We start from the raw sequence: 13,654 nt of genomic DNA on the forward strand, positions 1-13,654 counted from the left end.
CTTGATCAGTAAGCATAGCAGCAGACCTTCTGCTGCCGCTGCAACTAGATCAGTAAGCTCACAGCAGGACATACTCTGTGTTGGAAATAAATTTGAGTTAAGATATTTGTGATCTTCACTATTAAGGAAGCGTTTAAACCATCTAAATGCGATTAAGGAAACCTAATGATAAAACCCTAATGGGCTGTGATCAGCAAGCCCATTAGGCCTGTTTCCAGAGGCTGGCCCCCAGCCCCACAGTGCCAATAAATATAAGGTCGTGGCTAGCACCTTAATCACCCATTCATCTCAATCTAAAACCCTAGCCACCGCTAGTCTGATCGCTAAGGGCACTGGAGGGGTTTGGAAGGCCAAGCACTCCCGTTGGCGCCCGAAGGACGCTGATTCGCTGCTGCATCTCCTACACCGACAAGAACGCCTACTTCCTCTACGGATCAGGCGTAAATGACTGCTGCTACTGCTAACGCTGGTATAATGATTACCATTTATTCTGCATTAGATTAATTTGTCATGAACTAGGTTATGTTAAAATTCTGGGTAACGTGCCACTAATATTAAGTTTTGGCAATTCTAACAATCGGTATCATGAGCCATCTTAACCTAGTCATGCACGATCAACTTTAAGCCATGTTTATGCCTCTATTTTCCTCGGTTTAAGATGCATATGAACTGTGCAGATTAGATCTTATTGCACAGTTAAGGTTTGAATCACGGTTTAGATGCAATTAGCTCCTGCAGAATGGCTTTTATGTGTTAATCATGCTTGATTAGATCTAAATCATGGTTAATTAAGTTTCTGGTCACGAGATTAGATCTAATCTATTTCGGTTTAAGTCATGTTTTAATTAAATCTTGATCTGTTTATGAGCTAAGTGTCTCGGATTAGATGCAAATCATTAATGTTTAATGCTAATTTATGTTTAGACCGAGGCTAATTAAGATTTGTTCATGATAAAGTTGAGTAATTAAGGTTAGGGTTTAAGATTGCTTACTGTTTTCCCCAATTTATGTCACTGTTAAGTTAATTTCCGTAAATTAGATCCAAATTCATGAGACTAGATGCATCAGTCAGCATTTGAGAAGAAGGGGAATGTAAATTTCAGATCGCATAAGAAATTCCCAATCTTTCATGAACCCTAACACTAACCCTAAGATTGAATCTTACCTTGACGGCGACCATAAGTTGGTTCGTGATGTCACTGGATGAAGGCTCGGTACCCAGTGGAGCCCCTCGACGGCATGCCGCGTGTCCTAGACGCACGCGCACACCGGCGAGATGGCCCACGGGAGCACCTTGATGGCCGGCGGCGCATCAGGTGAGCTCGCGGCCATGAGGTGGCAGCGGCCGGCGGCTCCATGGAGCACGCGGCGCAACGCCCGCATAGACCCGCGCATCAGGCGGCCCGCGCGCCGAGCCGCATCAGGCGGCGGCTGCGCCGTAGCAGGCGCTGCGTGCGCCGGTTCCCCCACAGCAGGAATGCGAGACCCGCGCGAGTAGACCAAGGCGGCGCCCTGCTGGGCTGCGAGGCGACGGCAAGTGCGGCGCAAGTGCGGCGCGCGCAGCCTCCCGCTGGTCATGACGGTTGCAGGCACCCCGCGTAGGCGGCGCGTGGCCGGCTGCGGGCCCGCCCGCATGAGGCTGCGGCGGCCCGGGCCAGAGCAGCTGCGCCCACGAGCATGAGAAGCGCTCGGCGCTGGATCTAGAGGATTGCGGCGGCTGCTCAGTTGGAGTGAGGCGAAAGCGAGTGTGGCTGGCTTAGGTTTTCAGACCGAGCTCATCGTTTTATATGGCAAAACATCAGTTTTGTACCGTCCGATTTGATCAACGGTCTAGATCCACCCGCATTAGGGTTGCTGGTGGGCAGGCCGCTGATGGGCCAAGCAGCTTAATGGGCCGCGCGCAAAGGGAAATTTTGGGCTGTTTCATGAACTTTTAGCCCAGTTTTCAGTCTTAAAGCCTTTATCTTTACTAATTCTTATGTTTTAAGCTTAATTTTAATTGCTGTTATGTTTAAAGGCTTTAATTATTTCTGTTGCACTTATTATTACCAGCATTATGTTAATTAATTTCCATGAGTTATGTAAATGCTTTTAATCATGTTTTAGTTGCATTTATTCTCTGAAAATTATGTTCATCCACCATAAGCAATTAAGATGCACTCTATTTAAATGGAACCATCGGAAAGTTTATTTAGAGCACTTGTAATTAATTCTGACCATCGTTGATTTAATTATGAGTTTTAATGATAAATTTCGTTTGTTTTCCCCATCGGTGATGCAAATTGAAATTTATGTATGATTTTAATCAGACCATCGTAGGGTTAATTTCATACTTCTTATGCGCGTCTTAATTGTGAGTTTAATGAAGTTATTGTTATCATGATTTTCAGTGAACACTGTGACGGGCTACCTGAAATCCATTGAGCCCCTGAATGGCACCAACTATCCTAGCTGGTATAAAGATGTTAATGTTGCCATTGTTGTGTGCGAGTATGATCTCGCCTTACATTAAGACAAGCTAGCAAACCCACTGATCCCAATGGTGATCGTACTGCCATTGAGAAGTGGGAGAGATCAGACAGGATGGCCAACATGATCATTAAGAACACGATCACTCCGGCCATCTGTGGTGCTATTCCTGATAAGGACCAGGATGGTAATGATCTGAGCGCCAAGGCATACCTTGCCAAGGTGGAGGAGAACTTTAAGAGTTCTTTCAAGACTTATGCTAGCACCCTGATCATGAAGATGCTGACTTCACAGTATGATGGGCAAAGTGGAATCAGGGAGCACATTATGAGCATGTGTGACATGGCAAATAAGCTGAAGACACTGGATATGGCTATCTCTGATGGTTTTCTGGTGCACTTCATCATGACTTCTCTGCCAGTACAGTATAGTCCCTTCAAAATAAGCTACAACACTCAGAAGGCGACTTGGAGCATGGCTGAGCTCATTAGCTACTGTGTTGAGGAAGAAGAAAGGCAGAAAGCTGAAAGGATGAAGGATGCTGTCAACATGGTCAGCGAGCGCTTTGGGCGTGTTAGCATGAGCAACACTCCTAAGCATCAGCCTGAGTCTGGCAGCAGCAGGCAACATAAGAGAAAGTTTAAGGGCCATAAGAGCAAGGCCGTGTCACATAAGAAGACCTCTAATGAGAGGCTGTGCAAGTTCTGTAAGTCACCTAAACATGAGCAGAAGGATTGCCATGGATTTAAGGAGTGGCTTAAGAACAAAGGTACAATTACTGATTATGTATCTTTTATTGATGAATCATTCTTAGTGAATTTTTCTCCTAATACTTGGTGGATTGATTCCGGTGCCACTATGCACATTTCCAATTCACTGCAGGTATTCAGTTCGATCCGAACTATAAGAGAGGGGGACCGAAGCCTAAGAGTGGCTAATGGCAATGAAGTGAAGGTTGAAGGCATTGGGAGCTTCGATTTGGAGTTACTAGGCGGCTTCAACCTTAGTTTGCATGATGTTCTTTATGTTCCTAGTTTGAAGAGAAACCTTATTTCTGTTTTGCGTTTAGATAAGTCGGGATATATTTGTGAGTTTGGCAACTCTGTGTGCAACATTTAATTTCATAATTTAAGTGTGGGCCTTGGTCATTTGCAAGACGATCTTTATTTGCTCTCTCTTGATAATATTTATTCTGCAATGAATGTGGATGATGTATCGCATAAACGTAAGCGTGATGATGAGACTTCTTCGAAATTGTGGCATTGTCGTTTGGGCCACATTTCGAGGGGGAGAATTGAGCGTCTCATAAGAGAAGAGATACTCCATTCATTAGATCTCTCAGAATTAGATCAACAATGCGTTGATTGTATTAAGGGGAAATTCGCTAAGACAATTAAGAAAGAGCTACTCGGAGTTCGGGCCTATTAGAAATAATTCATACTGATATTTGTGGCCCGTTCCCAGTAAAGTCTGTTGATGGTTTTGACTCGTTCATTACTTTCACAGATGACTTCTCTCGTTATGGTTATATTTACCCCATTCATGATCGATCCGAGTCATTAGATAAATTCAAAATATTCAAGGCTGAAGTGGAAAATCAACATAATGTCACTATTAAATTAGTGAGATCAGATCGAGGTGGTGAATATTATGGGAGACATGCTCCATTCGGCCAAGTACCTGGACCATTCGCTAAGTATCTTGAAGAGAATGGTATAAAGCCCCAGTACAGTATGTCGGGCGAACCACAGCAAAACGGAGTTGCTGAGCGTCGTAATCGTACACTAATGGACATGGTACGTAGCATGCTTAGTTATTCTACTTTGTCTGTGGAGCTGTGGATGGAAGCATTAAAAATAGCTGCACACATACTTAATCGTGTTCCTTCCAAATCCGTGCCAAAAACACCTTATGAGTTGTGGTTTGGGAAGAAACCATTGCTTAATTATTTGCATGTGTGGGGCTGTCCAGCCGAAGCTAAGTTATTTAATCCACAGCAAAAGAAATTAGATGATAAGACGGTGAGCTGCTATTTCATCGGATACCCTGATAAGTCTAAGGGATACCGATTCTACTGTCCTGATTGTTTCACTAAGTTCGTTGAGACCAGGCAGGCTGTATTCCTAGAGGATGCAGGAATCAGTGGGAGTTTTCCGAGGAGGGAAATTAATCTTGAAGAAATACGGGCTGAGCTTCCCATCCCGGTGATTCAAGAAACAGTAACACCTCAGTTAGTGCCGTTGTTTGTTCCTTCCGTTCAGAGTACACCATCTGTTCAGATTACGCCTTCTGTTCAGAGTACTAGCGCTGCTCCGCCTGTTGAAGTAGCTCATGAGCCTGCGAGCGAACAACAAGCTGAGCAAATGGCGCCTAATGCTGAAGTTGAGAACTCTGTCAAGGTGCCTCAGACTGCACCTCAACCAGCACCTCAGCCTGTTGAACCATTAAGAAGATCACAGCAGGCTAGGAAACAGACAGTTTTCCCTGATTATGAGACATACTTAAGTGAAGACATGTATGATGTTGGGAAAGTTGATGATCCTAACTCATTTAGAGAGGCAGTATCATGTGAGAACTCTGCCAAATGGGTTGAGGCCATGGAAGAAGAGCTTAAGTCCATGAGTTCCAATGATGTTTGGGATCTGGTAGATATTCCTAATGGAGTCAAACCAGTAGGCTGTAAATGGGTCTACAAGACTAAACGTGATTCTAAAGGGAATGTCGAACGATTCAAAGCAAGGCTTGTAGCCAAAGGTTTTGCACAAAAGGAAGGGGTTGATTATAATGAAACTTTCTCCCCTGTGTCTAAGAAAGATTCATTCAGAATCGTTATGGCGCTAGTAGCTCATTATGACTTAGAGCTACATCAGATGGATGTCAAAACTACGTTCCTTAATTGTGACTTGGATGAGACCATCTTCATGGCACAACCGGAAGGTTTTGTTGTGAAGGGCAAGGAACATTTAGGATGCAAGAATGATGTGGATAATTGTATCTACACTAAGATAAAGGGTGGTAAATTTATAATTCTAGTGCTTTATGTGGATGATATCCTATTAGCGAGCAGCGATAAGCGTATGCTGCATGAGACAAAGGGATTTCTTTCATCCAATTTTGATATGAAAGATCTTGGTGAAGCCTCTTATGTTCTGGGCATTGAGATACACCGAGATAGGACCAAAGGAGTACTAGGATTGTCTCAAAAAGCAAAGGGCGATAAGTTTAGTGAAGCCCAATGTCCTAAGAACCAATTGGAATCAGATGAGATGAAGGACATACCTTATGCTTCAACTGTCGGAAGCCTGATGTATGCACAAGTCTGTACGCATCCTGACTTGGCATTTGCTACCGGAATGTTTGGAAGATATCAGAAAAATCCCGGAAAGGTCCACTGGGTTGGTGTTAAGAAGGCATTACGTTACTGCCAAGGCACTAAAGACTTCATGCTCACATACAGAAGATTAGATAACCTTGAAGTTGTGGGTTATACTGATGCTGACTTTGCTGGATGTGTGGATAGTAGGAAATCTACATCAGGATATATCTACACGTTAGCTGGTGGAGCTATATCATGGAAAAGCTCTAAGCAAAGTTTAGTTGCAGTGTCGACGATGCAAGCTGAGTTTGTGGCATTCTATGAAGCAACTGGACAGGCTGTTTGGCTTAAGAATTTTATTCCGGGCCTCAAGGTAATTGACAGCATTACGGAACCTATAACGTTATACTGCGATAATCAGTCCGCAGTATTCTTTTCGAGTAACAAGTCAAGTGGTGCTTCCAAACACATTGACCTTAAGTATCGTGTTGTGAAAGAAAGATGCCAGGATCGAACCATTAAGATTGAGCACATAAGAACTAATTCTATGTTAGCGGATCCGCTCACTAAAGGCTTACCACCGAACGTGTTTAAGCAGCACATTACTAATATGGGTTTGGTGGATAGTCTTTAGGGCCTAGTTTAGGGCCATTATGACTCCCAACTAACGAATAAGCGTTCTACCGAGGTATTTCAGTGAGACTGTGGGTAATGGGGTCCCAATAGTACATCAAGCTACTGACGACGCATTGGTCCGGTACTTTCTGTTACTACTAAGGGTGAACATTAGTATGATACGAACATTAGCCTTAACCGTTCGATCAAGTGGGAGAATGTTGGAAATAAATTTCAGTTAAGATATTTGTGATCTTCACTATTAAGGAAGCGTTTAAACCATCTAAACGCAATTAAGAAAACCTAATGATAAAACCCTAATGGGCTGTGATCAGCAGGCCCATTAGGCCTGTTTCCAGAGGCTGGCCCCCAGCCCCACAGTGCCTATAAATATAAGGTCGTGGTTAGCACCTTAATCACCCATTCATCTCAATCTAAAACCCTAGCCACCGCTAGTCTGATCGCTAAGGGCACTGGAGGGGTTTGGAAGGCCAAGCACTCCCGTTGGCGCCCGAAGGACGCCGATTCGCTGTTGCATCTCCTACACCGACAAGAACGCCTACTTCCTCTACGGATCAGACGTAAATGGCTGCTGCTACTGCTAACGCTGGTATAATGATTACCATTTATTCCACATTAGATTGATTTGTCATGAACTAGGTTATGTTAAAATTCTGGGTAACGTGCCACTAATATTAAGTTTTGGCAATTCTAACACTCTGAACCTATGGACTTGCAGCCCTTTGAACTCGACGAGTTATAAGCTTCAGCATGCTGGATCTCTGAATGTGATTCTGAATTTTTTCTCTTTGAGCGAAGCTAGATCATCAGTAAATAAGTATCTCTAGGCAGACGTGTATACATGCATATATGAGCTAGCAGTTTGATCTTACATGATGTAGGCGTGGAGATGGTGATAGGCACAAATCACAAGTTTTTGGATGGCTTTTCGTTGATGAAGAGATATGTGTAGATCTAGAGGCAGCTCAGATCAGCAAGATTTTGGTCTTACATACGCAGTCTCCCCTTTCACAAAAAAGATTATAAACATTGCCTTCAAAGATATTACGGTATCTTCCATGGTGTGACATGTGTATCATTTTCTTGGGGATTTTTTCAACACATGGTTGGATGGACAGATCATGGATGGTCCCATTGGATATACACTTCTAGATTCAACAATATTTGCAATGTCTCCACTAATTTTAAACTTCCTCCAAGATACTCCCAAGGAAATGTCAAACTGTTACGGAAGCAGTATGCTCCACTCAACCCCCAGAAATTATGGAAGTAATTAACATAAACAAGGCCATCATACATGTGCCCTTGAAGTCAGCAATTTATTATTTGTAGCCTGTAATCACAAAGTAACGTGATCTGACTTTACATGGTAGAACCTAATAATAAAGTAGCTAAATGACCATTGCTTGGGCTAAGAACTAGCAAAACAGAAAGTCAATGTCTATGGAACATGCTATAGGCTACATCGACGATATATTTACGGCATAGTAACTTATTAGTACCAACCAGTAGTAACATGCAATCAACTTTGGTTACACAACTAAAGTATAGAAAGCTGAAGCTTGAAAGACCTTGCATGCATGAATCATGATTCCTTCTACACGTTGATGCATGTAAAGAAGTGTGTATGGCTCCTAATAACTTGAGCTTTTTTTCTACTTTAGAGTAGCAATATGCATCCAACTTTATTCAAGTCCGAATTATACGGAATTAGTCTTGTAGTCACACACATGAACATTGCATCCGGTAAGGTCAACAGCTACTTAAAAAGGTATAGATCGTCTACAGTTCTGCGCCAATGTGTGGATCAAGATTCATGAAATACACCTTTACCCAACGACCATCATCTTCTTCGTCACACCGCCTTTGGCGAGTTCTCTCTCCACTGCACTCTCGTGCCCTTCCACTTAATTTGCTACGACCTGAGTTATTTAGTTTCTAAGGTGCTGGGGCAAAGGATTCCTATGACCTAATAACAACAAAGCTGGTATGTGATGTTCAACAACAAACCTCTTGCTAACAAATCTTGCATGTATATACTCCAATAAACATCTGTCTGCATACATATAGGAAACGCCATGACCAAACATGACCTACATATCATGTGGACACAAACAATGAATTTCATGCATGGTAATTAAGTTTTTTCTTTAAAGAAGTACAGGCGCAGACGGCAAAGACCCTCGTATACTGAACTTATATGAATACATGCATGTGCCTTACCTCAATGAGCACCTACAAGAAGCTCGGAGGCGGATTTTAAGATTGACAAAGTAACCACAAATATCTCAACTTCCATCTTACCAAAGCATTATTCTACCATCAGACGATGGTGTTAGAAACAGTAGATCGACTAGGAGTAAATCGATCGGGTTAACTCACTTTCTGTGGGCAAAACCTTCCTCTGGTCACACTTGAATGATCCATGGCGCAGCCGTAGAGGTTGACAAGGTGGCGCTGTAGTTGGAGAAGAGGTCGCGGACGGCGACGTTGCTGTGCAGTGGCGGCGGCGGCGGGGCTTCCCATCGCTGACAGCCTCCCTCTTTAGATCGGATTAGGGATTTGAGGTGGGGAACAATAACAGCGGTGAACCTCGTTCTTTGTGCCGCTGGTCCTCACCTCCCTTTTATGGGGCTGCACGACGGGGGCCCACCAGCCTTCCATGGGCTAGGCGCCCCCGATCAGGGCGCGAGTCAAGGTCCATTTGGTCTGTTGGGCCCAAATGGAGGAGATCAATACTAACATTCTCCCCCTTGATCTCATCTTGTCTTTAAATTTATCTCAATCTTTACTTTCTTCATTCTTTATTCTTTATCTACCTACTCCATTACGAATTAGTGCATATGAGCATACCTCATCGTCACGGTCAATAGCCGATGGACTTAACAGCTACAACACACCTCTCGGTTCTGAAATAGATACTTTAACTTTGGGCCCTTTATCGTCCGGAAAACATAGGCTGTACCATAAACCCATGTCGACTGTGTGTTCTCTGTACACACTGGGCGGCAAGCCTTTAGCAAGCGGATCCGCAGACACTTTCTGTCATTTATACTCACAATGCATTTCATCATGATTCCAGGACTTTCTCCTTTACAACGTATAACTTTGTGTCAATGTGTTTGGCACCACACTTGACTCGTTGTCATAGGAGCAAACTACTTTAATGGTTATTGCTGTTGTCAACCATTATCAACTCCGGGTACAGGTTCCCTTAATCATTTTGCCTGTCCCTCGGCCTCGTATCATGCTATACCATGTCTTTGCATCACATTGATGATAATTGTTTCATTTTGGAGTTTTTCCACACAAAACCTCCAAGTGTGAAAGTTAGCGACAATTGTGGATTTCGCTACACATTTCACATGTTCTACTTTTGTACTCACAATCTTTTGAGAGTATTTGATCTTTCCAACTTAGCATGAGGCCGACATTCTCAATTGTATTCCAGTAATCTATATCTGGATTGAACTTTTGCCAAAATAACCTGGATACACAAAATATGTCAGGGTAATTTCTTTACTTGCGCGCCTATAAAGCTTCCAGCAGCTGAAGCATTTGAAACTATTTACTTTTCATATTGGTTCCTGGAACACTAAGGTTCCCAAAACTATTACCCTTGACGATAGGAACAGACATAAGTTTATTCATATGCATACTTCATTTCTTTAGAATCTTTTCCAAATATGCCTTTATTGTAACCAAAATACCCCTTCCTTTTATCTCGATGAGTTTCAATTCGTAGAATGAAAACCCATCACCGAGATCAAAATTTGAGGACAAGAATTCTTTATCTATAACAATATTTTAACACCACCACTAGAAAGTAGGATGTTATCTTCATTTAAGATGTGGAAATCAGATTTCCCATTCTTTTTACTTTTCCTTAAAAGCTATTGTCCTCCCCCAATCTTTTGGAAAACCCCAAAAAAAATCATATTGTTTCATTTAAACTTTAGATACCACTGTTTCGTGGCTTTCTTCAATCCATAAATGAATTTACTATTATGGTATCCTGTATGTTCTTTCTTCTCTTTGACTAAAACTTTTGTCACAAGTTTTGCTTTATTTCTTTCAACATTCCCTCTGGAGTCACATTGCGTTTGTATGTCCAATACAACCTACTGTGATGGCTCTTTCAGGAATTACTTCTTTTTCCATGACCTTAACCCATGGAATTCTCGTAACTCTTCAACTGGGGTGGAATCAACATCCATGTGATTTTCTTTACTTTGTATAGGGCTGTTGTTGCTCCTTTTTGCCAAATGGCTATGGACTAATGAGATCCTGCATAACAAGATCCTTCTTTACTTTATTCATTTTCTTTGAGAGCTAACAACATGTGTTGTATACAACATCAGCACGTATGAGAAACTTGTTGTTCTTGAATCATCGAAGTGGGCACGCATTCCCACTTCTCTTCAAGTCTTAGGTATCTACATATCATGCTCCCACATATTTTGCCATCTTTTGTAAAGATAGTGTATCAATAATTCTCTTTGTTTGGATTCTATCTGTTAAAATTTTTATATGTGCTCTGTAAGCACCATCTTACTATTTTTGAGTGTCATCCAGCATGAATGCTGAAATTTAGCTATTTCTTTACATATGGGTATCAGTATAGTGACCGTTGTACTCACTCTGACGGTCACATTCATTCTTTAATAGATGATCTCTTGCTTTCAATGCACATTACAGGGGAGTATCTGTCTCAACTGTCTCATATTTCTCCCCCTCGAAATGTGGCTTGAACTTTTCTGCCACAATTTTGAAAACTATTCACAACTTTTGTGAATGAGGAAACTTTAATTACTTACTTCATCCACATGATTACATCATGCAGAACAAAGTAATTCTTATGGGAGTACTTTTTACTCATTTCACTTTAAGAACTCAACAGAATCCTTTATTTCATATGACAGTTCTTTTTCCTCATTTCACTTTAAGGACTCAACATAGTCCTTTATTTAAAACCTTTTGCAAGTCACGCTCGCATATCATTCTTATCTTGAGGTTCGTATGTAACATTTCATTCTTTTAAACTCATTGAGTGCTTAATCACTATGACATAATAGAAGTGCCCGACCAATTCTAGAATAGCTTAAGAGCTACTCCAAAACTTTTCTCCCAATGTGGGATAAACCAGCACATGAGTCATCACAACTTTCTCCCGCCATGCAGGATTAGCACTATGCCAACTTTACCCCGTCATGCGGGTATTATTTCATACTTTTGGTTCATATCAAATTCAGAAATAAATCTAAATATTCCATGACACACATGCTTAATCTGACGTTGGCCAAATTAAACATATATGACTTATCACAACTTTGACTGAACTCAAAATGAATTCTTCTTGATCGAAAGAACATAAGAGACACTTCTCAAAACAATCTCTTATTGCTCTATCTTCTTACTTGGATCAACATCCATAAGTAGTTTTCTTTTCAAGCCATTCTTTTAAGAGAATACACTTTCTTATGCAATGGTCTTCTTTCTTTCTGAGTCACAGGTACTCAGTTCTTAAGAGAATACACTTTCTCATGCGATGGTCTTCTTTCTTTCTGAGTCACACGTACTCAGTTCATTTCCTTTTGTCCCTTCATGAAGGACTACATGCAAAACTTTGTCAGAAAAGACAAAAATTAAAACTTTTAAGTTCCATTCTATATCACCGTTGGGCAGAAATAGAATAAAACATGTTTCTTTTACATTAATTCCACATCACCATTGGGCAGAAACGGAATTAACGTGTGAAAAACTCAATTAACTTTAAAATCATATATATCCAATCCTCAAAATTAAATTCTCCCGTTGGTTCGAATTTAATTAGAGGATAATCAACTTTATTGCAGCGCAAACTAGAAAAATACATTTTTTTTCTAGTTTAAGAGCAGTGCTTTATGTATTCTCCAAAAAAATAGTACTTTGATGCAACATTTACCAGAGACTTTAAACTTTTAAACTTTAAGCTATAACTCATAATATTGTTATCATCAACGTTGGTCAGAAAATAACAATACCATAATTAACTTTAGTTTCTTCTTCTTTGAGAATTATCTTTGAGGCTTCAAATGGCATTAAAATGCCAAAACTCAACTTTTGACTTTAAACAGCGGAAGCTTTTCTATCTTTTACCCACAGGTAGAAACTCATTTAACACTTTTAGACTATTCTTCCTATTAAATCTTCTCGTTGGTTCCGACTTAATTGAAAGATAGCAATTGCATAACAACGGAATCTTTACCCTTCTTTACGGTAGCGGAAAAACTTTTCTTTCTTTCCAGAAAGAATACTTTGTACTCATTTTCTCTCTAAATAATTTATCTCGTTGGTTCAAAATTGAATAGAGATAAAACTGTACAAAACTTACTCAAAGTAAGTTCTTTTAACATGCTCTTAAAATTAATTCTTCCTTTTGTTTGAATTAAAATTAAGAGCAACACTGTTTAACTTTTCAGCAGAAACTAACTATTCTCTAAAACAAATTATCCCATTGGTTCAAACGTGAATAGAGAATCAAAACTGTACAAAAATCTATTAAAAAATGCTTCTGAAAGGATAAAACTGAACTCTGTTCTTTACTGTGAATTCGGCCCAGCGGCCAAAACCCTGTGAACTCTCTCGGGCCGAGCAGCCCGCAACGGCAGCCCAGCAGGCGGATGGCCTGCACGTGCGCGCACGGTACCCCGCGTCGCCTGGCCGGGAAAAACGGCCCCCCGCGCGACGCCATCCTGGGCCCAAAACTCCAGCCCACCAGCAGCTCGGAGAAAGCCGACCGTCGATCTTGATCGGACGACTATCCGCAGTTCTCGGCGGAACAAAACCGCCCGACGGCCTAATCCGATCTAAAAAGGGAGGCCGTCGGCGCCGCTGCCAGTCCCCTCGCCGGTGCACGCGTTCGCCTTGGGCTGAGCGCGCCGCCGGCGAGCGGTCGGGCGACGGCGCCCTGGGCGTCCGCGCGTCTTTCTCTTGTGTCACGCGAAGACAGCGGCCGGCGACATCCAGGTAAGCGCCGCCACATCTTCCTTTCTTTTCTAGGTTTAAACTTTGGGGCGATTCGAGTACGATTTTCATCGATTTCTTTGTCTTTTCTTTGGATTCGCACCGAAATGATGCAATCTTTCGAATCCTCCAAACCAGATAGGGTTTGGGGTTCATTTTCTTTTTCGATCCATGATCGATTTTCTTTTTCTTTTCCTCGATTCTTTTGATCCGAGTTCGAAGTCATCC

At 41.8% G+C, this 13,654-nt stretch overlaps 1 protein-coding gene across 1 annotated transcript; it reads left to right on the plus strand.

Annotated features, from left to right (window-relative positions):
* Positions 1 to 2,532: 2,532 nt before the first annotated feature.
* LOC120659395 lies at positions 2,533 to 3,616 on the plus strand. Its single transcript, XM_039937522.1, has 2 exons — positions 2,533 to 3,238; positions 3,352 to 3,616. Exons 1-2 carry the CDS (start codon positions 2,584 to 2,586, stop codon positions 3,405 to 3,407), a joined length of 711 nt encoding a protein of 236 aa, XP_039793456.1. The 5' UTR covers positions 2,533 to 2,583; the 3' UTR covers positions 3,408 to 3,616.
* Positions 3,617 to 13,654: the final 10,038 nt, after the last annotated feature.

The sequence above is a fragment of the Panicum virgatum genome, chromosome 2N (genome assembly GCF_016808335.1).
Source record: "Panicum virgatum strain AP13 chromosome 2N, P.virgatum_v5, whole genome shotgun sequence".
In the NCBI taxonomy this organism is placed as follows: Eukaryota; Viridiplantae; Streptophyta; class Magnoliopsida; order Poales; family Poaceae; genus Panicum; species Panicum virgatum.

Bases quoted from the DNA above. Each gene is read 5' to 3' on its own strand.
- LOC120659395 (XM_039937522.1), top strand. From the start codon at position 2,584: ATGGCCAACATGATCATTAAGAACACGATCACTCCGGCCATCTGTGGT. The intron at 3,239-3,351 runs GTACAATTACTG...AATTCACTGCAG, and splicing joins GGAGTGGCTTAAGAACAAAG to GTATTCAGTTCGATCCGAAC.